At 51.2% G+C, this 20,069-nt stretch overlaps 6 protein-coding genes across 6 annotated transcripts; 3 read left to right on the plus strand and 3 right to left on the minus strand.

Annotated features, from left to right (window-relative positions):
• Nucleotides 1–1,402: 1,402 nt before the first annotated feature.
• Nucleotides 1,403–2,642, plus strand: L3040_000901 (uncharacterized protein; the record flags this gene model as incomplete). Its single annotated transcript, XM_007289303.1, has 2 exons — nt 1,403–1,722; nt 1,775–2,642. The coding sequence occupies 2 exons, from the start codon at nt 1,403–1,405 to the stop codon at nt 2,640–2,642; spliced, it is 1,188 nt and encodes a 395-aa protein (XP_007289365.1).
• Nucleotides 2,643–3,523: 881 nt separating this feature from the next.
• L3040_000902 (uncharacterized protein) lies at nt 3,524–4,478 on the minus strand (the record flags this gene model as incomplete). Its single annotated transcript, XM_007289304.2, has 2 exons — nt 3,524–4,424; nt 4,471–4,478. The coding sequence occupies 2 exons, from the start codon at nt 4,476–4,478 to the stop codon at nt 3,524–3,526; spliced, it is 909 nt and encodes a 302-aa protein (XP_007289366.2).
• Nucleotides 4,479–4,774: 296 nt separating this feature from the next.
• L3040_000903 (uncharacterized protein) lies at nt 4,775–6,035 on the plus strand (the record flags this gene model as incomplete). The annotated part of the gene is made up of 3 exons (XM_007289305.1): nt 4,775–4,922; nt 4,971–5,229; nt 5,285–6,035. The coding sequence occupies 3 exons, from the start codon at nt 4,775–4,777 to the stop codon at nt 6,033–6,035; spliced, it is 1,158 nt and encodes a 385-aa protein (XP_007289367.1).
• A 2,785-nt stretch (nt 6,036–8,820) lies between these two features.
• L3040_000904 (uncharacterized protein) lies at nt 8,821–9,909 on the minus strand (the record flags this gene model as incomplete). Its single annotated transcript, XM_066155360.1, has 1 exon — nt 8,821–9,909. The coding sequence occupies one exon, from the start codon at nt 9,907–9,909 to the stop codon at nt 8,821–8,823; it is 1,089 nt and encodes a 362-aa protein (XP_066013384.1).
• A 418-nt stretch (nt 9,910–10,327) lies between these two features.
• On the minus strand, nt 10,328–11,980 carry L3040_000905 (uncharacterized protein; the record flags this gene model as incomplete). Its single annotated transcript, XM_066155361.1, has 4 exons — nt 10,328–10,404; nt 10,455–10,962; nt 11,008–11,105; nt 11,152–11,980. The coding sequence occupies 4 exons, from the start codon at nt 11,978–11,980 to the stop codon at nt 10,328–10,330; spliced, it is 1,512 nt and encodes a 503-aa protein (XP_066013385.1).
• Nucleotides 11,981–14,085: 2,105 nt separating this feature from the next.
• Nucleotides 14,086–19,987, plus strand: L3040_000906 (uncharacterized protein; the record flags this gene model as incomplete). Its single annotated transcript, XM_007289308.1, has 3 exons — nt 14,086–14,096; nt 14,285–19,633; nt 19,687–19,987. 3 exons carry the CDS (start codon nt 14,086–14,088, stop codon nt 19,985–19,987), a joined length of 5,661 nt encoding a protein of 1,886 aa, XP_007289370.1.
• Between the last annotated feature and the right edge of the window lie 82 nt (nt 19,988–20,069).

Raw genomic sequence — 20,069 nt, forward strand, 5'->3', positions numbered from 1 at the left:
ACTTAAGGGGGAGGGGGTGGTGATAAAGGGGTGGTATACCTAGCAAAGGGTAGACTGCTAAGTAATTGAAAAAAAAAAAAATTTATTTGCTTATTAATCAACGTTTTCCGGGACGGTTTCAAGTTCGGGGACGGCCTTGGGACGGCCTTAGGACGGCCACAAGACGGTCTTAAAACGGTCTTTTTATAAAAAGACCGACTTTTATAAACGATTATTTAATCGATTAAAACCGTTTTATTTTAGTAATAATCTTTTCACGAAAAGACGAGCTCTTATAAAAAACGATTCAATCGATTGAAATAGTTTTATTTTAGCTACGATTTAAATAATTTAAATCGTTTGTTTTCAGATTCTACTCAATTTTAAATATCGGCTTAGGGTGATCCACTAACTATGCCAACCTCTTGGAATCGTCTCTTAAAGAGACTGTCATCGGATTGTCAGCTGACGGTTTAAATGACCCCCTACCTGCCTTTAAGGTAACTACTCCGTAAACGATTGACTAATAAACGCGCTCACAAAATCGGCTAAGTCGCTAAACTCCGATACTATAAAAATTCGAGTTCGAATCGAATTTAAAGCTTCGCTCGTGATTGATTTGATTCGAATATAACGTGCGAGGCTCGTTAAGCGGCCGCTAGCTTCGCCTTTATTCTTTTAACCAAGGCGTATAGTAACAAAAAAAAAGCTAAAAGCGGAAGTTTAAAGAGCTTTACGTGCACGCTCGAATCAACACGTGACGTAATAATAAATGTAAAGCTTTTTTAATATAAGTAGTGGTTTATTGCGAACTGAATACACGTTATCGATAAAAGGCTGAAATAGCTAATAATTAGCTAAAAAAAAAAAAAAAAAAAAAAAAAAAAAAAAAAGGTAACGTAAAAGAAGTCGAGCGCACGTGCTTGGTATTATAGAAAAGCTAAAAATAGTTTTTATTTCGTTGAATTTGCTTTAAATCAAACGGCGAAAGAAGTAGCGGGAAAAGTGGCGAGAGAGGTGGCGGAAAAGGTGGCGGGAGAAGTAGCGAAGGAGGCTGTGTTATGCATGTATGCTTGTTTCTGCCTTATGGCCTCATGACGCTTCAATCGATCCCGTTTTCCCTACCCTCGAGGGGTAATACTTACGCCTGCGACGTAGTAGTTGGCCATTGTCTAAGGGTGCTCTAAAAGCTTCACTCCGCCCAGAACGGGCGACTGGTCGTGCCTGAAAGGGTCCGATCCTAGCGGCTTGGAGATATCAGCAATCGCTCGCTACCCGTCTACGGATCTTACATCTTCCCAGACCCAATGCCTCTTTTCTCACCCGAGTTGTCGACGGAAGGCCGATGCATTTTAGCACATCGGCGCCGCTGATAAGTCGGCATGCGCAGTTTCGATGCTGAACTCCAGAGACCCATAACGACATGCCCCGATACAGGGACAAGGATATGCTCGGCGCCTCCCGATCGCAATTCCGGCGCATCCAGCTCATCACCGCGACACCGACCTTCAAGCTCGTCGTGATCGTGTTGTTCGTGTTCGTGGGAATCAGATGGGTGGTCGAGCACAACCACGACTCGGATGACTGGCCGGCTGGCGGGGCACAGCCTGGCAGAAGTGTCGAGAGTTTCTGGAATAACTGGGACAATAAACAGTACATACAAGTCGTGGCCGACGAGGAGAAACTGTGTAGTGCTGTGTTAGTGTGGCATGATATGGAGGATATTGGCAGCAGGGCATCGAGGTAAGGCTCTACAAAAATCTACGCAGAGAGATGCTAATGCGGCCACCAAAAGGACGTTGCTTTACCCCTCCAGCTGGTCGCCCGACGAAATCGATAGCGATCCCGCGCTCAACGACTCTTTGATCTTGACGCGGAAAGCGCATCTCCTGCGAGAAGCGCGAGACAAATATTACGTGCGCCTTCTTCCCATGGACGAACTTCACGAGAACGAAACATCTCAGGGGATCTGGACAGATGCTTACATCAAGCTCCTTGCGTTCAAACTCACGGAATACAAACGCGTACTGGTACTTGATGGGGCCTCCCAGCCAAGAGGGAATCTCGACACCGTATTCCTGCTCCCGAAAGCTCCATTGGCAATGCCGTGGGTCTTTTGGGGGGATTCTGTCGGTTGGGCATTCTCCAACCAGATGATGCTCATCACACCCTCCCTCAAAGGATTCGCGAAGGTAGAAGCAGAGATCAAGAACGCGGATCCTGACGATTACGACTTGACGATAGTGGAGAAGTTGTACAAAGGCAAAATATTGAAGATTCCACAGAAGCCCTTCCACCTGATGACCGGCGAGCTTCGCCGATTGGATCACTCCCAATACTTAGGATCTCCGAGCAAGAAATGGGATCCGGAAGAGGCGCTGCAGAAAGCCAAAATGCTGCATTTCTCAGATTGGCCCGTTCCTAGGCCATGGACCAGCGCGTCCCAGGCGACGCTGAATAAGTACATGCCGAAATGTTTGAAAAGAGAGTGGTTCGGTGCTACGGACTGTAAGAACCGCATGATTTGGATGCAGCTGTATAGAGATTATGCTGCGAAGAGGGGGGGGTTCTGCGGGAGTCACTTTGAAGCAAAGGTAGGGGAGCAGGAAGCGGATGCCATGGTAAGACATGGGAGGTTCTATCACGGGTACGAGGATTCCTAGTTTGTGCTCTTATGAGGTGTTGGATCTTTTGATTTTTGATGCGTGCGAGATACCCACCCACCTGGCCTTGCCGAACGAGATTTTTGGTTTGATTATGTCTATGCGGTGTGGAACGAGAGTATCATCAGCCGAGTAAAGATGTTCTGAAAGATAAGGAATACAGACGACCTCTCGATGAGAGAAAGATAAACCTCCCATAAAGGGTTTTGCTGGAAACCCACCCGTCCGTCCCTCTACCCTACAAACTCACAACACATCCTCGCTTCCGAAACCAAAGCAACGCAAAATCTGCTTCCTCCCTCACTCCTACCCATCTACATACGGCCCATAGCATACCCAGCCAACGCCCAAGCTCGCAAAAATACCCCAGCAATCGTCCTACATGGTTATTTATAGAGTGAGATTGGAATTGAAAGCGTGAGGTCTGGAGAGAGAGGAGACGAGAGTAGAGAGACGTACGCAAAGCTTCGGCACGGATAGTGAGATTCCGACTGGGACAGACATGATGGCATGTATGGATTCAATTGCATTTGCTTGGAAATTGTGCAGAGTAGATTTTGATTCAGTAAAGCTATTCAGAAGGATACTCTGAGGCAGAGCAGAACAACCCTTATGATCAACAGCAGAGACCCACCTCCCCGTTCTGCAGAGGTCAGGATCGCAACTTCTTGAGCAACAGTACACTGTCGTCGATGATAACGAAGCTTTGATATTTCTCCCAAGACGTAGCCGAGACTGACGCAAGAACGGTGCCAGTGACAGCACTAGCTGCGATTGACAAGGGATTCGGGTGGTGATCGCCGTGGCAAGCAAAACAGCTCTAGCTCCAGCCAAAACTTCTGGGCTGAGAGCCATGATCGTACGAGAAGCAGAACAGAATCTTAAAGAGCAGTTTCCCAAGAGGAAGTGACCCCACCCCAGTACCTCTCGGAGTCCTGTAGCAGATGTCCACAATGCGCGCTGCCAATGAATCTGTCTCCTTGCACGGCGTACCCTAAACTCTTAGCTTCTGCAATGTGCTCCTCCACAAACCTCCAATCAACCATAAGGTCTGTATCACTGTAGACATACAGCCGCGAGGAATCGACGTCAAATAAGTCTTTGTTATTCAGATCTTCCCTAAGCTCCGCAATGAAATCCGTCTTTCCACTCAGCCAGGCCGCAATTCTCAAAACGCCATACCCGATCCTGAGAAGAACAGCGGCGAGGGTATTCAAGATGATGTTCTTCGGCAGCGAGACGGAAAACGCGCGTATCGTAGTCTCGTATCTTTCTCGGCCGGGCGTGCTGTCCAGGACCATGGCTGTGACAGGCAACGACCTTCCCATCTTCTCCCGGTATGCTTTTGCGATCGTGCATGTCCTCCATGCGCCCCCGTTCGAGAAGCAGTGGACGAGAAGTTTGGCCTCGGGAGGGAGGGAGAGGAGAGTGTCTATGGCTGGCTCGATCCGCGCGACGTTGGAGGACTGGGACTGGAATACGGCGTCGCAGGCGGTCGTGGTGATGGCTAAGATGCGCGCAGAGGGGTATAGTTTCTCGTAGCCAGCGGTGTATTTCGAAAGGAGTCTGGGCGAGGCGCCCATCCAACCTGCGAGGAGGATGAGGTCTGGGGCGCTTGAAGGCGAGGGATAGGTCGAGGTCGGGGTCGAGGTAGGTTTGTTTATCCACATGGACTCATTGACACGCGTGAAGTGCTCCAGGCCACTAGAGGTTCTGGCCGAAGTAGCCATTGTGTTGCTATTTCCAGGAACGGCTTTGTAAATAGTAAGTGGGAGAGAGTGCCTGTGTCCAGCTGTTAGCGGAAGACGCGATGTGTACGTTGACTAACATATTCATTCCTAATGGAAACGTTGGGCCCTCGTGGCCAGCTTGATCGTCAAAGTGTATTTCTTGGCTTTAATTAAGCGCGCCTGGCGCCCCATCCTAGCGACATGAGATCATTCAAAGGAGGCTGACTCCCAGCCCTAGATCTCTTCAAGCAACCTTTTCTTCCACACATTTTCTGCTCAGTCAGCATTGTTCAGAATTGGACAATGAATAACCGTCTTTACCCCAATTTACGAATCTCATGAGACTCAGCGATTGAACCTAATCACCTAACGGAAGCGGTGACGAGCCTTGCGCCCGGCGATATGTCTCTTCAGCCTGAAGATGCCGTATCTTCTCGGGATTGTATTGGCACTCGCCAAAATGGACAGCTTGAGCCTGAACATGAAGACTTGATCAAGCACCAGCTTTCTGGGTTACCATACTTTAACATTCGCGATCTCCCCACCGAAAGTGAGTATAGATCAGTTTTCTTGATCTACTCCACTGACCGTATTGTAGTCCGCGTTCAGGTCTTCGAGATGTATTTCGTGGACATCTACTTGGCATGTTATGAAAGGCATATGCTCGGTGATTGGTGGGCCACCAAAACCCCATCTCTCGTCCAGGCCCTACGTGGAGAGCCCAAACTCTACTTTGAGGCATTGGAGGCATACTACTCCAACTTGCCGGCAACCGTGTCACCCGACAATGCAGAGGCCGTGGCGAGAATGCCAAAATCTGTTGTGCGACGGGCTCGGGATCTCAGGATATATTACGGGTAGGTCTCTGACTTTCGAACCAAGACTTGTGGGACGCGAGCTAACAGATTCAAGCCACATGCTCGTAAGCGGAGAATGGAAATGGAGTGTCAAAAGCTCTCTCCCTGACCTTTCAATCCTCACAAATTCCAATATTCGGTCTCTGCATCTTTCTACAGATGAGAATTTGTGGAGATTTGAAGGCAGACCCAGGATCTCGGATTTGCGTCTGGTCGAAAATATAGTCCGCGAATTTGTCCTGACACTTCCGCGCTTGTCTCTTCTCCGTCTCGAGATACCTGCGGAGGCAGCTTTTCCAGTTGTCTTCAGAGGCGAGAAGTTTGAGTGCCTTGAAGCCCCTCTGCTCAATATCAACAAAGCTCTAGATGTCTCTCACGAGTGGGTTAGATCCAGCCGTAAGACTAAAGGGCCACGCCCACTAGAGGTGGCCTGGCACGCTGGCAACAGACCGTTCAGATGGACCGACAAAGATAACATACAAAGCGTTCCACGAGCCCATCGGGGAACATTCCTGAGGGTCGTCTTACACTCTCATACTATGTCCTGGAGAATCTCGAGGTGCACCACGTTCATGGGTCTCAACCCCAAGCCTCATATCCGCTACTGTGTAAACCAGACATGTGTCTGCTCGGACATGGTTGCTTCTGCGTCTAGGGTTCCAGACCACGCTGAGGCTCAGTCACTCTCATCTGATTGGCTGCAGTTGACACCCTGGAAGACGCCAGTGGGTTTATCACTGGAGCAGAAAGCGGCGCTATTCAAGACGTTATGCGTGCCACCAGACATCATCGCTGCTCTATATTAGGCCTGACGGTATTGAGAAGATGTTTTCGTGATACTGTCCCGGTGGAATTCTAATGCCAAAGGTGGATTTTAGTTAAAGGGTTGATGGCTAAGTCATAAAATCAAGACAAGCCTCCTTCGGATCACATCAGCTCAGCCTTACAACCACGATCGATGCTCTGTAATATAATGTGTACCAATATGCCCGGAAAATCTACACACAATTTCACAATCCGCCTCGTTTTAATTTTAGATCGAAAGAATAACCATTAACCGTCCGCTTCTGTATTCCAAATGTGTATCTCGCATTTGTGGAACAGCGAACCCAACCCAACCCAGCTCCACAAGCCTCATGACTTTGCCTTCGCTAACGTCAAAGCTCAAGGCTCGCTTGCGCACATAGCAAGAAGCGAACCCCAAAGTAAACAAGCCAAGCCAGCCGATGACCGATTGCCTGCCCGCCTGCTTCTCCTCCCTCACTCCCTCTTACCTCGAGCGGATCTGATCTGGCCGGCTCACAAGTGATTAGTCGTCGAACAGAGGACTGACTGAGTCACCTCAGATACAAAAACAGCAACACCAACAATACCCCATGGATGGATGATTCATTCATAGCCGGATGGATGATTCATTCATAGCCCGCTCGTTGGGTCCCATGCGGAGTGAGTGAGTGATTATTTCCTCTTCACAAGTAAGAGCCTCTCTCTCTCCCTCCCTCTCTCTCCCTCTCTCTCTCTCCTCTGCTACTCTCATCAGAAATCCATCCCCATTTCTACTCTCTCCCGCGATCTCCAGGAAACAATATTTCCATAACGTACATAGCGTACCACCAAACATCCATCTTCAGATCATCAATAGACTCCCTGTGGAGTGGGATGCTAATACCAAACACCACTTGAAACTAAGCACGAAAAAAAAAAAAAAAAAGAAGGAAAATAAATAAATAGTTAAATAAATAGCTATCCATCCTCATCCTCATCCACACACACACACACACATACACCCTCCCCCCTCCCTCCCTTAAAAAAAAGGGTCAAATGTCTAGCTCAACCACCCCCAAAAACTGCCACTACACAATCCAAGCCCACCCCTGCACCCACAAATCCTTCCTCGAGAGCCCGCGCATCACGCACCGCGCCCCATGCCTGCTCGCGCAGAACCCCGTCCACAACGCCCAGAGTCGAACTCGGTGCTCGCACATCGGGGCCCCCGTCGAGGTTGCCGTCGCGGAGGCGTGCGGGCGCTGTGCGCCGAAGGGGGTGGTGGTGGGCCGCGGCAGGAGGGTGGGTATGGCAAGAGCGGGCAGGAGCAAGAGAAAGTGGATGGAGAAGGGGAGGAGGGCGGTAAAAGAGGAGGAGGAGGAGTTGGAGTTGGAGAGGGGGATGCGGGGGTTGAGTCTAGGGGGTGAGATGGACGCTGGAGCTCCTCCTCCTCCTCCACCTCCTTCTGCTTCTTCTTTTTCTTCGCCTGTCGTTTCACATCTCGTCCTACCGGGCAAGGTGATGGTGGCTGATGCCGCCGCCGCCGCCGCAGCAGCAGCAGCATCCCTTGATCCTGAGGCGAGGTTGGAAATCAAAACCGTGCAGGGGGTGGGAATGGAAATGGGAGTGGGAACGCAAAAAGAAATGGTAATGGAAATGGAAATGGAAATGGAAATGGAAATGGAAAATAACGGAACCGAAAACGGAAAAAACGCCCAAGAAGCAGAAGCAGAAGCAGAAGCAGAAGCAGGTACAGACGACCCACCCGCGAAACACAGGAGGAGGTGGATCCACGACAAGGCGCGGGAGCTCCCCCGGGCTGAGAACAACAGGGCGGCTCAGCCTGCGTCGCTGTTGAGACGCGTGTTTGGCGGGTTGCTGCTTCCCGGTGCTGACTCTCCTCCCTCTCCCTCTGCTTTGGCGGCTGCAAGTCAGGAGGGGACGGGAAAGGAGGAGAGGGCGGAGGCGGAGATTGGGAAGGGCTGGCTTGAGGTTGAGGAGGATTCGGATTGGGAGATTGTGGGGGAGGACAGGGAACAGGAGAGGAGGGAGAGGGTACAGAAGGTGTTGTTGGATGGGGGGGAGTGAGACACGGTCGCTGAGTTTAGGGGTGAGAGGTGTGTGGGAAGATCACAGGTAAGTGTAGATGTCGGACGGCGATTGGCAGGGTGGTGATGTATTTATTGTTGTTGTTTGGGAGGTGAGTGAGGTACATAGCCTCATAGGAGAAATAGCGGGATAGTTCCGGTGTATTCAAATCAGATGCATCCACCTCTATGTGTTGTGAAATGGCTGCGAACAAATAAAATACCAGAGCAGACTTTCGACTCGAGTTCAATCTCGTAGTTATTTACAGCTCTTTGACAAAACGCTGTTGGTCCTGCTAGGAGCGGAAACATACTTACTCTTCACTTCCTCGCTATTACTCTCATTCATCCCGCCCCTCCCCTTCTCCCCTTCTCACCACCAGTTTTGAAGGCCCCCCTAGCGGGTCTCTGTCTTTCCATTCATTCCATGTTTTTATCGGTTAGATTTGGAATTGAGGATCCCAAGGCCAGAAGGGAAGGGAAAGAAAATGGGAGGGGAAGGGAGAAGAGAGGAGAGACGGCACTGACCGGGTGGAGAGCTGGCACCCATCCATCCTACATGTCACACCCAAGCCCACTTACACACACGTCTGGCGCTAGCTAGGTACCGTCTTGTAGCCAGGAAGCTTATATCATTGCTGATCGATCACCGTCTATAGTAGCTAGGTAGGTAGATATACAAACCTCTCCCCATCTCTTCCCCATCTCTCCCACTACTCTTGCCCACTCAGCTGTTCACCTACACCTCCCGGGTTCTCAAACCGGCGCTATCCCTCACCGGCCTCTCAACATCAATAGCCCGCTCCACCATCTCGATACCGGCCAGGCTCGGAAACCTCTTGCTGAAATCACCCACGACGTCATCCTTCTCCGAGAGACCTAGATCCGGCCGAGCTTGCACGGGCCTCGGCGGCATCTTCGGCGGTGAGTTGGACATGCTGTTCCCGGTGGAGACGTTGTTCAGATGCATCGGCTTAGGAGGAGCGTTTGGGCGTGGAACGGTTCTGGAGATCGTGGCGGGCGAGCTGATAGGTTGAGGTTGTGACTGAGTGTGAGAAGGGACTCCGGAGCGTGTCTTCGCGTAGTTAAGACCTGAGTCTTGTTGTGTAATAGGGACTGTACGAGGATGGATAGCACTAGGTGCTAATGGCTTCCTAGAGCCCGAAGAAAGAGCTTTGCTGTAGGGGTTGGATGGTTGTTCGAAGTGGCTTGCCTGCGAAGCAGACCCGCTGTCAGTGAAGCGTCCATAGCCTTCAGCAGTCTTCTTGATGAGAGATGTAGGGGCTTGGTTCTCGTCAAGGAGGCTCTGTACTTTGTGCTGTATACTGGCCGCGCGGGAGATGCCACCGATGCTCTTCGGTGCCGTAGGACCACGTTCCGCGAGTCGCTTGCGGTATTCGGCGGCGGCGTCGGTAACACGTCTTTCTTCCATGGAGAGCCGACGGCGCTCAATCTCGCGCCGTTGCTCGGGCGCCATGTTGTCCATATCCTCGAGGATGTTGCCGTCGTCGCTGCGGCCATCGGTGGCTTCGGAGCCGGCGATGGGGGTGAGTTCTCGACGTTCCATATCATGGAGAGGGCTTGGGGTGCGCGGGCCGGGGGGGTTCGTGTTGTGCTCGAATCGCTTGAAAGCATCGCCGAATTTGCCAGCCAGCAGATTCTTAGTGCCGGATAGAGACATGGACGAAAGGCTCGAGCGCTTGGACCTGTCTTTACCTCCGCTACTCCGTCTCCGGTCCTTCTTCGAACTCTTCGATGCCTCTTGATCTTCCATAGTGCGAAGGAACTCTACGTTCGATTCGATATTTGTTTCTTCATCGGTATCCATTATAGCGGACTCAAGAGCCCTGTGTGATGGCCTCCTGTCAGACAGAGATTGCCTCCCGCTAGACTCTTTCTCTTTTTCTCGCAGGAAGTCCATGTTTGACTCCAAGTACGTACTTGAGGGACGAGCTCTCGAATTGCTGGACTTCGTTCTTGGCACCGGGTCCAGCACATCAATGCTGGGCCGGCCAGCCTCCAGTGACGGACGAGATGAAGATGGATGTTGAACATTAACAGGTCTTGTAAATGAAGGATTTCGGGGGATCGAGGAGGGACGTAGAACTTGACCCTCCTCTTGTCTTGGCAATTGGGCCCTTTGGGTTGTTGCCTCTTGATTTCTGGGTAGACTCGATGACCGGTGGTGGTCAGAAGTATGGGGAAATCGTTGTGAGGGTGGCGGCGCATACCTTGGAGGAAATTGGCTAACAGGCGGAGGAGGCGGGGTAGTCATCGTTCCCTGAGATACGTATGAACTCGTCGGCGGCGGGGTAGGTGTCGGCTGGTAGACATTAGTGGGAGAAGAAGCAACTGCTTGCAATTCCGGATTACTAGCAATGATTGCTTGAGCTCGTGAGACCGCATTATTTGACGGTTTTGTAGTCGCTGTGGCTACTTGGTGTTGCAAAGGCGTGGCAAATGCATCATCAGCCAGCTTTTCAGTTACTCTTTGTCCAAGGTCACGAGATTGTGCTGGTTTTATTGGAGAGCTTGTGTCAAAGTCAAATTTCCCTCCATCGTGAAGAAGGGAAAATTGATCCAAGCTCGGAAATCGGGCGGCAACTTCGTCTATTGCTGGGGTAGACGATGCCGGGTCCAATGCTGCCCATGGATCATTGACAGCAGCTCGCATAGGCGATGGGCTGGGTTTTGGCGCCGAGTTTGCTTGTGAGCTTACTACGGGCCTTCCTCTCCTCATAGGTACAACATCAGGAATGACCTGCTGGACCGGTGGGGGCGGGGAATAAACTGCACCAACGGCAGGAGATGATTTCACAGCCTCTGTCGATGGTAACTCTTGCTTTCTTCTTGATTCGGATTGGGTCCGGCCAGTATAAATCTATGTCTATGAGCACTCCATTTGTTTAACCTGGGCATGACCTACATCTTTGATAGGAACTTCAATCCCTTGCATCAAACATGCTTCCCGAAGCACTTGATAGACACTCGGGCGTGATTGAGGCTTCTCTTTCAACATTGAAGCTTTGAAGCTTAGCATTGAGCTTGCGCAGAAATACAAGTGACGTACCTATGAGCTTCTTCAGGTTATCCGAAAATGGCGGATAACTTGGGAACTTGAAGCTCGCGTTTAAAATTGCCAGTTGCCCCTGCGCTTCGAAGGGTGTAGTGTAGTAGCACAGCTTGTACAGGAGTACACCCAGAGCCCATATATCCGACTTTTCGTCAATCGCCTGTTTCCTGTACACGTCTATCATCTCCGGACTCCTGTATTGTAACGTGGTATGTTTCTGGATATCTTCCTCAATCAGTCTGCACTCTGCAGCCGTAGTTGCCGCAGGTCGGGGTGGAGCGGTCGATCCAAAATCGCAAAGTTTGAATCTCTTGGAGCCTCCCGTCGACGTTATCAGAACATTTTCGACTTTCAAATCTCGGTGGAGTAGAGGGGGCTTCAGGTAGTGCATACAGGCCACCCCCTCGGTCACATCTGAGAATATCTTGAGGATCTCGGGCTCCGTCAAGCGGTTCTGCAGCCGCGTATTCATAAAATCTATCAGCCCGCCACCGTTACAGAATTCCATGAGGAGGAAGACCTCGTATCCCCCGCCCTTTAATTGTGAGGCGTGCGAGTCGTAGTATGTGACGATCGGTCGGTGCCCCTTCAGCTTCTTCATCGTCTCGACCTCCGTCTTCATGTTCGCCAGATGTTCCTTGTCTGGCACCGCAACTCGTTTCAGCACGGCGATATCAGTCCCATCAATGGGCTTGGGCATCTTGACCAGGTAGACATGGGCGAAGCCTCCTTCGGAAAAGTACTTCTGTATGACAACCTTCTGCTGGCCCACCTGTATCTTCGTGCCCGGCGCAAAGGTGCCCGCGGGGGCGGTAGGGTCGGCCATGGGGACAGGGATTCCAAAGACAGTCCGGGAAAAGGGCGCAGAGGTCGAAGGGTTGTAAGACGGCAGATACCAAGGCGACGGCGAGCGAGGAGAGGCTTGAGAGCTGGTGGTACCTGGCCTGGTCACCGCATTGGAGAGCGCTGCAAATGGAAGCAGACGGGGCAGGAGGAAAGTCTGGCTATGGTAAGGGGATCTGGAAGGGCGAATAGATTGGAGGTGAAGTGGGGTGGAGTGAAGTGGAGTGAAGCAGCGTCTAGAGCATAAATTCGGGGACGATGTAGTTTGGGTTGCCTCCAGTTTGAGCTATGAGGCATTGGGCATGGTTGGATGTGCTAGGCCAGGTTAGGCATGGGGGGGGGCCAAGGTGTCGAAGTGTGTTCGGGATTGACGCCACTAAGGAGCGTTTGGATGTGCAACTGTGTGTGAGAATATCTCCGTAAACATAAATTGTGTATCATATTTCTATGTTTATAACATGTATATTAGCATACTATCGATATTCCAGTGCTTGCTGAGCATCCCTAGATATTCGCACATGTACCACATCTACGGAGTATGCATCTGGTGATCTCTCCCAAGTAGCATCTTCGCGTTAGTCCGACTTGACTGTGTTTTAGTCACGTGACATCGTAAACAATCCCATCTATCTGCCTATCGGACTCGAGTCATTTGACTTTCACGCCGTATAGGTCCATATCAGGAACATACTGTCAGATCTGATCTCCCATGACATGGAGTTTTGCCATGACCCTCCTACCTAAGCATCCAAGCTTGTACATGTCCTTCAGGAGAAAATGTTCGAGTTCTTTGGCATCCATTCATTTAGGTGGCCCGGCTGTGCTGGACTGAGCTGGGCTCTTTGATCAGGGGGAGTGTTTGTTTGCTGCTGCTGCTCGTAACATATGGGGAAGAGGGAGGAGAAGGAGAAGGAGCATGTCCGACAATGTACCTGAGTCGAGATATCCGGAAGAGCTGGAAGGGGATTGATCGGCCGCCGTTCGTTCCTCCTTGTACTTCTTGCTCACGTTGTTTCCCACCGCACATGGGAAAATGCAATCCCAGTATAGCCAGGTTCCTCAACCTGATAGAGCAGTTTGAGCAGCAATAATGGTCTGGTTCCGGACTATGTATAGTGCTGTTGGAATAGAGTCCTGATACAAGGTCGGGAGCGCCTGGCCTAGTTAGAAAGCACCGAGTCCTAAGAATCATACATTACTTCCCTTCCGCTGCTTGACGCGCACCTTCTGGCTCCACGGCCACTCCTTGTCCCCCCAAAGCCTCCATTCCATGTTTCCGTAAGATAAAAGTTTTGAGAAGGTTAGCGCTTTCCTCTTAATGTAAATAAGTGCCCCAAAGAATCCTGAATGACGAACCTGATGTTGACGCGTTCATTATTCCCCGAGTCCCAGGTAAGGGTGGACGTAGTGGTACCGGTACTGGATGGTCTCGTTCTTGTGACATTAGTGACAGCGACGACGTGATGACACGTCGACAAGTTAACGTAATATCCTTACATCCTTACCCTTACTCCAGTCTACTCCGGTACAGTACAGATACGCTGGATGCCTGAGGCGTGCCGCAGTGCCGAAACGGGGAAGGTCAGGCGGCCGCATTTTAGTGGTTCACCACGGTTAGAGAAGGTTATAATAAAAGCTAAGGACCCCCTGATTTTGACGGAATCTCGAGCAGCACAAATCTCGGCACTCCAAAATCCACTATCCGGGACCCCGTGACCTGATCTGGCCATAACAAAAAAAAGATCTCATCGCCCGTCGCCGTTTCCATTACCGTTACCGTCAACGTCAACGTCGCCCGCCTTACCGTCACTTTTTGTCGCAAAACAAAACACATTTGTGAATTTTCTACTACTTCTAGGTGCTGCAGCCAGTCGCCAGCATCAACCAATCAAAAGCGGGTAGACAACTCGACAAATTCCCCCACGCCTCGACTGACAACCGGTACCTCGCCTTGCGCCCCAAGGCTGAAGACAAACAAACAGCCCTACCGCACGCATCTCGAACTTCGCTTCCAATCGCAAAATCACCTTCCATCGTAATTAGATCGTTGCGACACGATCTCCTCTTATACATGGCGTGTCCTTAAGAATGGCGTCCAGGTAAGTCAAAAAGACTGACGCGCTCCGCGTCAAAATTGAAACGAATGAATCTGCGCTAAGAAAAAATCCCTGAATAGACTTGATCGCCTCGTCACGTGAGTCTCCCTTTTCCATCTTCAGTCTTTCGAACAAAGATTACAAGATTACCTATTACCTTCACCAAGTCCAGACTTGCTGATAATTCTTAGTTTACTCGAGACCGGGAGCACGCAACTGATCCGAAACACCGCTGCCCAGCAATTAGCCGACGTTCAGAAAGCCCATCCCGAAGAACTCTTCAACCTCCTTACCCGCGTCGTCCCGTATCTCCGGCACAAGATATGGGATACCCGGATCGCAGCTGCCAAGGCCCTAGGAGGCATCGTTGACAATTCAGAACGTTATGATCCGAATGCCGACGATGGCTTCTCCAAGTCAGATGTCAAGAAGGAGAAGGACATCATCAAGAAGGAAGAGCTTGTTGATGAGGTCCCGCTTGCAGATGGCCAACTGAGCCTAGACACTCTTGATATCGTCTCTATTCTCAAATGGGGAAAAGAATTGCTCCGAGGAAGTGCCAAGGATATCGACTACACCCTAGCAACACTAGATCCCGCACAACGATTGGAGCACCAGAAGAAGACCCTGGCCGGCCGGCTAGGCTTACTGGGAGAATATATCGAGGAGGATATGGACATTGACTACCCCATTCTCCAAAAGACCGGCGGCTCTACTCCTTCTCTCGCCAGCACGAATGGCCACAGCAATAGCATTGGGGGTCAGGTGCCCACCACTCCCGTCGGAGAGGCAGGCTTGAGCGCCCGCCAGCTCAACCAACTAAAGCGAAAGAGGAAGCGAGAGGCCCAGAATGCGGGAAACAAGAACAGACTGGTGGACCTGTCGATTCGACGTTCCAGCACTATGGGGACCGTAGATCTCGGAGCGGATTCCACCATGTCGGATATCATCGATGACGCCAATGGAAACGGTGTCTCTGACTACTTCAGTTTGGAGAGAACCTCTGAAGTCGATGAGGACAGTAAGGTGGTTTCCGAGTTCAAGGGCCCAGTCCTTCCCATCAAGTCGGAACTGCAAACCGAGGAAGAAGTAGACGGTGGCGAGTGGCCATTTGAGCGACTTTGCGAGTTCCTCATGGTCGACCTCTTCGATCCTCATTGGGAGACAAGACACGGCGCTGCCATGGGTCTGCGAGAGATCATTCGGGCTCATGGTGGCGGGGCAGGTCGAATGAGAGAAAAGTCACGTGCAGAGAACGACGAACTCAATCGGCGATGGCTTGATGACCTTGCTTGCCGTTTGTGCTGCGTTTTCATGCTCGATCGTTTTGGCGATTACGTTTCCGATACTGTCGTTGCACCTATTCGCGAGACCGTTGGCCAAACACTTGGTGCGCTTCTCATTCACCTCCCAGCCACTACCGTCTACGCCGCCCATCGAATTTTACTCCGAATGGTGATACAGGAAGATCTCAATCTTACACACAAGGGATGGGCTGTCTGTCATGGTGGTATGATTGGCCTCCGATATCTGGTTGCCGTTCGCAATGATCTGCTCCTCAAGGACAGTGATCTGATCGATGGCGTTATAAAAGCCGTCATGAAGGGCCTGGGAGACTTGGACGACGATGTTCGTTCAGTCAGTGCCGCAACACTCATCCCAATTGCCAAGGAGTTTGTGAACTTGCGCCCAGAGGCTCTAGATGGTCTCATCAACATTGTCTGGGAGTGTTTGTCCAATCTAGGCGATGATCTCAGTGCTAGTACCGGCCAGATCATGGATCTTCTTGCCAAACTTTGTAGTTTCCCCGAAGTGCTCGAGGCGATGAAACAGAACGCGGCAAGAGATCCCGAGAAGTCGTTTGCTCTTCTGGTACCGCGACTATACCCTTTCCTAAGACATACCATCACATCAGTCCGGACAGCTGTGCTGAGAGCTCTCACAACGTTCGTCAGTATCGAAGGCGATGGCACTCGAGACTGGCTGAATGGAAAAATTCTCCGACTCATCTACCAAAACATACTCGTCGAACGTAATCAAGACACCCTCAATCTCTCCATACAAGTTTGGACAGCCCTGGTCCACTACCTTGCCAAAGATCCAGCAGATCTTGCAGAGCAGTTCTCAGCCCATGTTGATCCTCTCATGCAACTGACACTGCACCCTATTGGTGTCTCTCGACATCCACTACCCATGAATGCCACCCTCTTCCAGAAACCCTCGGGAAGCACGTACACTATGCCTGCCGGCTTTGTGCCGACGCCGACAGCCCGAGGCTCGTCTCCTGCAGCCCCAGAGCCCCCGGCGAAGAAACAAAGACGCAAGACAACGAAGAACGCCGAGCTAGCTCCGACAAGCTCCCCGCATGATGTGGACGGCCACATGATGCAAGGCGATGTAGACTTGGTGGGCATGGATATTCTAATCAGATCCCGAGTCTCAGCTGCCCGCGCAATGGGCATGATCATGTCACTCGTTCCAAGTGGCAGTCTTGAAGGCTACGATGCGAACATCATCCCCGGTCTGTCGTCTGCATTTTCCTCGACGCAGCTCACAGCTGCTTTGATTATTGATGAATACGCGAAAAACTGTACCTCAAAAGAGCAGCCAAGAAGATACGTCAACTCACTGAACAAGATTGTCGAAGATGAGCGACCTTGGCATTACAGAGATCTGGTCAGCTACATCCAGCTCGTCCGTGCTCAATGTTCTCAGTTGCTTAACACCTTCCGAGATACTGGTAAGGTCTCACAAAGCCGCTTACCAGTCCTTGCGGTTGTGGTCCAGGGAGAGGCGGAAGCTGGACCAGACGCATTCTCTATCCAAACAGCTGACAAGGTTATCAATGAGGATTTCGAGCGACTGAAGAAATCTATGGGTGCTGGCCAGCGGATGATCGCGACACCAGCTTTGACCGAAGCGCGCGACAACGTTGTCGAAGTCATCAATATAGCCAAGAGCATCAAAGAGCAGCGAGACACCCGGATCAAGGCCGCTGCTGCAAGCGCTTTGGTCTCGATAAAATTCTCGCCCAAGAAGCCCACGCATATCATCAAGGGCATGATGGACAGTGTGAAGAAGGAAGAGAACTCCGAGCTACAGCAACGATCATCAGCCGCTATGGCAAGACTTGTGGAGCTCTTTGCCGAAGGTGGTCGGGCCGGCCCAGCTCAGAAAGTCGTCTCGAATCTGGCCAAGTTCAGTTGTATTGACACTTCTGAGACTCCCGAGTTCACGCCGAATGCCGTCTTTACTAGTGCGATCCTTTCCCTTCGGAAAGAGGAAGACCGCAAAGACCATGCTGACGCTGCGAAGTTTGCATTAGAAGCAAAGAATGCGAAAATTGTCCGGAGGGGTGCAAAGGAGGCACTAGAACAATTATCCAACATCTTTGGCGCCAGCTTGCTCGAGAAAGTGCCCACGCTCAGGGCAATCATGCAAGACGCTTTGCAGCATGCATTTTCTGGGGACCTGCCTGCCGATACCAAGGATCCAGAGCAGGAAACTGGCCAAGCTGCTGTAGATGCCATGTCAGTTCTCCGGGCTATGACACCTACATTGCACAGGGACCTGCATCCTTTCGTTATCGGTCTGCTACCCTTAGTCATCAAGGCTCTTCATTCAGAACTGTCAGTTTTCCGCTACATGGCTGCCAAGTGTCTTGCAACAGTATGCAGCGTCATTACCATTGAGGGTATGACTATGCTCGTAGAAAAAGTCTTGCCTTCCATCAGCAACCCTATCGATCTGAACTTCCGGCAAGGTGCCATTGAATCCGTCTACCACCTCATTCATGTCATGGGTGACAACATCTTGCCATATGTCATCTTCCTCATCGTACCCGTGCTTGGTCGGATGAGTGATTCTGACAACGATGTCCGACTTATTGCTACAACAACTTTTGCTACCTTGGTCAAGCTCGTGCCCCTCGAAGCTGGTATTCCAGATCCTCCAGGACTTTCTCAAGAGCTGCTGAAAGGCCGTGATCGAGAGCGAACTTTTATTGCCCAGCTGTTAGATCCTCACAAAGTTGAATCGTTCAGCATTCCAGTCGCAATCAAGGCAGAGCTGCGCTCATATCAACAAGAAGGTGTCAATTGGCTCAACTTCTTGAACAAATATCATCTCCATGGCATTCTCTGCGATGATATGGGACTTGGAAAGACTCTCCAGACATTGTGTATTGTGGCGAGTGATCACCACAACCGAGCCGAGGAGTACGCCAAAACAAAATCGCCCGATGTCCGGAGACTGCCATCACTCATCGTCTGTCCTCCTACATTATCTGGCCATTGGCAGATGGAGATCAAAACATATGCGCCATTCCTTTCATGCACAGCTTACGTAGGGCCCCCAGCTGATCGAGCCCGACTTCAAGATCAACTCGGCAAGACAGATATTGTTATTACCTCTTACGATATCTGCCGTAACGACGCTGATCTTCTCACCGCCTTGAATTGGAACTACCTCGTTCTGGATGAAGGTCATCTGATCAAGAATCCTCGTGCAAAAGTTACCATGGCAGTAAAGCGCCTCCTCAGCAATCATCGCCTGATTCTGTCGGGCACACCCATCCAGAATAACGTCCTAGAACTCTGGTCTCTCTTTGACTTCCTCATGCCCGGCTTCCTCGGCACTGAAAAAGTCTTTCTCGACCGCTTCGCCAAGCCTATCGCCGCTAGCCGGTATAGCAAATCCTCTTCCAAGGAGCAAGAAGCTGGCGCCCTCGCCATCGAAGCCCTGCACAAGCAGGTGCTCCCCTTCCTCCTGCGTCGCCTTAAGGAGGAAGTCCTCGACGACTTGCCCCCCAAAATCCTACAGAACTACTACTGCGACCTTAGCGACCTCCAAAAGAAGCTCTTTGAAGATTTTACCAAGAAAGAAGGCAAAACGCTCGCGGAGAAGGCGTCCTCCGGCGACAAGGAGGCTAAGCAGCATATTTTCCAAGCCCTGCAGTACATGCGCAAGCTGTGCAACTCGCCCGCGTTAGTAATGAAGGAAGGCCACAAGCAGTACGACGAGACGCAGCGTCTTTTGGCAAAACAAGGCACCAGTCTACGTGATCCAGTCCATGCCCCTAAACTCCTCGCCTTGCGTGACTTGCTTGTTGACTGCGGTATTGGCAACGAGCCCGCAGCCGACGAAGTAACTACCGAAACTTCCTACGTCTCTCCCCACCGGGCGCTCATCTTCTGCCAGATGAAAGAGATGCTCGACATGGTCCAAAACGACGTGCTGCGTAAGATGTTACCCTCTGTCCAATTCCTCCGCATGGACGGCTCTGTCGATGCTTCCAAACGCCAAGACATCGTCAACAAGTTCAACTCCGACCCTTCGTACGATTGTCTGTTGTTAACAACAAGTGTGGGGGGCTTGGGATTGAACTTGACGGGTGCCGATACGGTAATTTTCGTGGAGCATGATTGGAACCCACAGAAGGATTTGCAGGCTATGGATCGCGCCCATCGGATTGGGCAGAAGAAAGTTGTCAATGTGTATCGGCTGATCACGAGGGGGACCTTGGAGGAGAAGATCATGTCGTATGTTCCATCCACCCTTCCCAAAACTCGCCCCATTACTAACCCCGCCCCAGCCTTCAACGCTTCAAAATCGACGTCGCCTCCACAGTCGTCAACCAGCAGAACGCCGGCCTGGGCACCATGGAAACAGACCAGATCCTCGACCTTTTTAATCTCGGCGAGACGGCCGACGGCATCGACAAACCTGCTGCGGGCGGGACGGAAGGCAAAGAAGAGGACATGGTGGATGCGACGGGCGAGGTGCGAGAAAAGGGGAAGAAGGGCTGGTTGGACGACCTGGGGGAGCTGTGGGATGACAAGCAGTATGAAGAAGAGTTTGACCTCGGGACTTTCTTGGGAAAGATGAATGCGTAGGGTTTGCGAGGTTGAGGTCGAGCATGAGAGTAGTACGTGAAGTGTAGGAGGAGAGAGGGGAGGAGAGCAGCGGTATCGCATA

This window comes from Drepanopeziza brunnea (genome assembly GCF_022702325.1).
Source record: "Drepanopeziza brunnea f. sp. 'multigermtubi' strain 214-2 chromosome Unknown ctg1, whole genome shotgun sequence".
Taxonomy (NCBI): Eukaryota; Fungi; Ascomycota; class Leotiomycetes; order Helotiales; family Drepanopezizaceae; genus Drepanopeziza; species Drepanopeziza brunnea.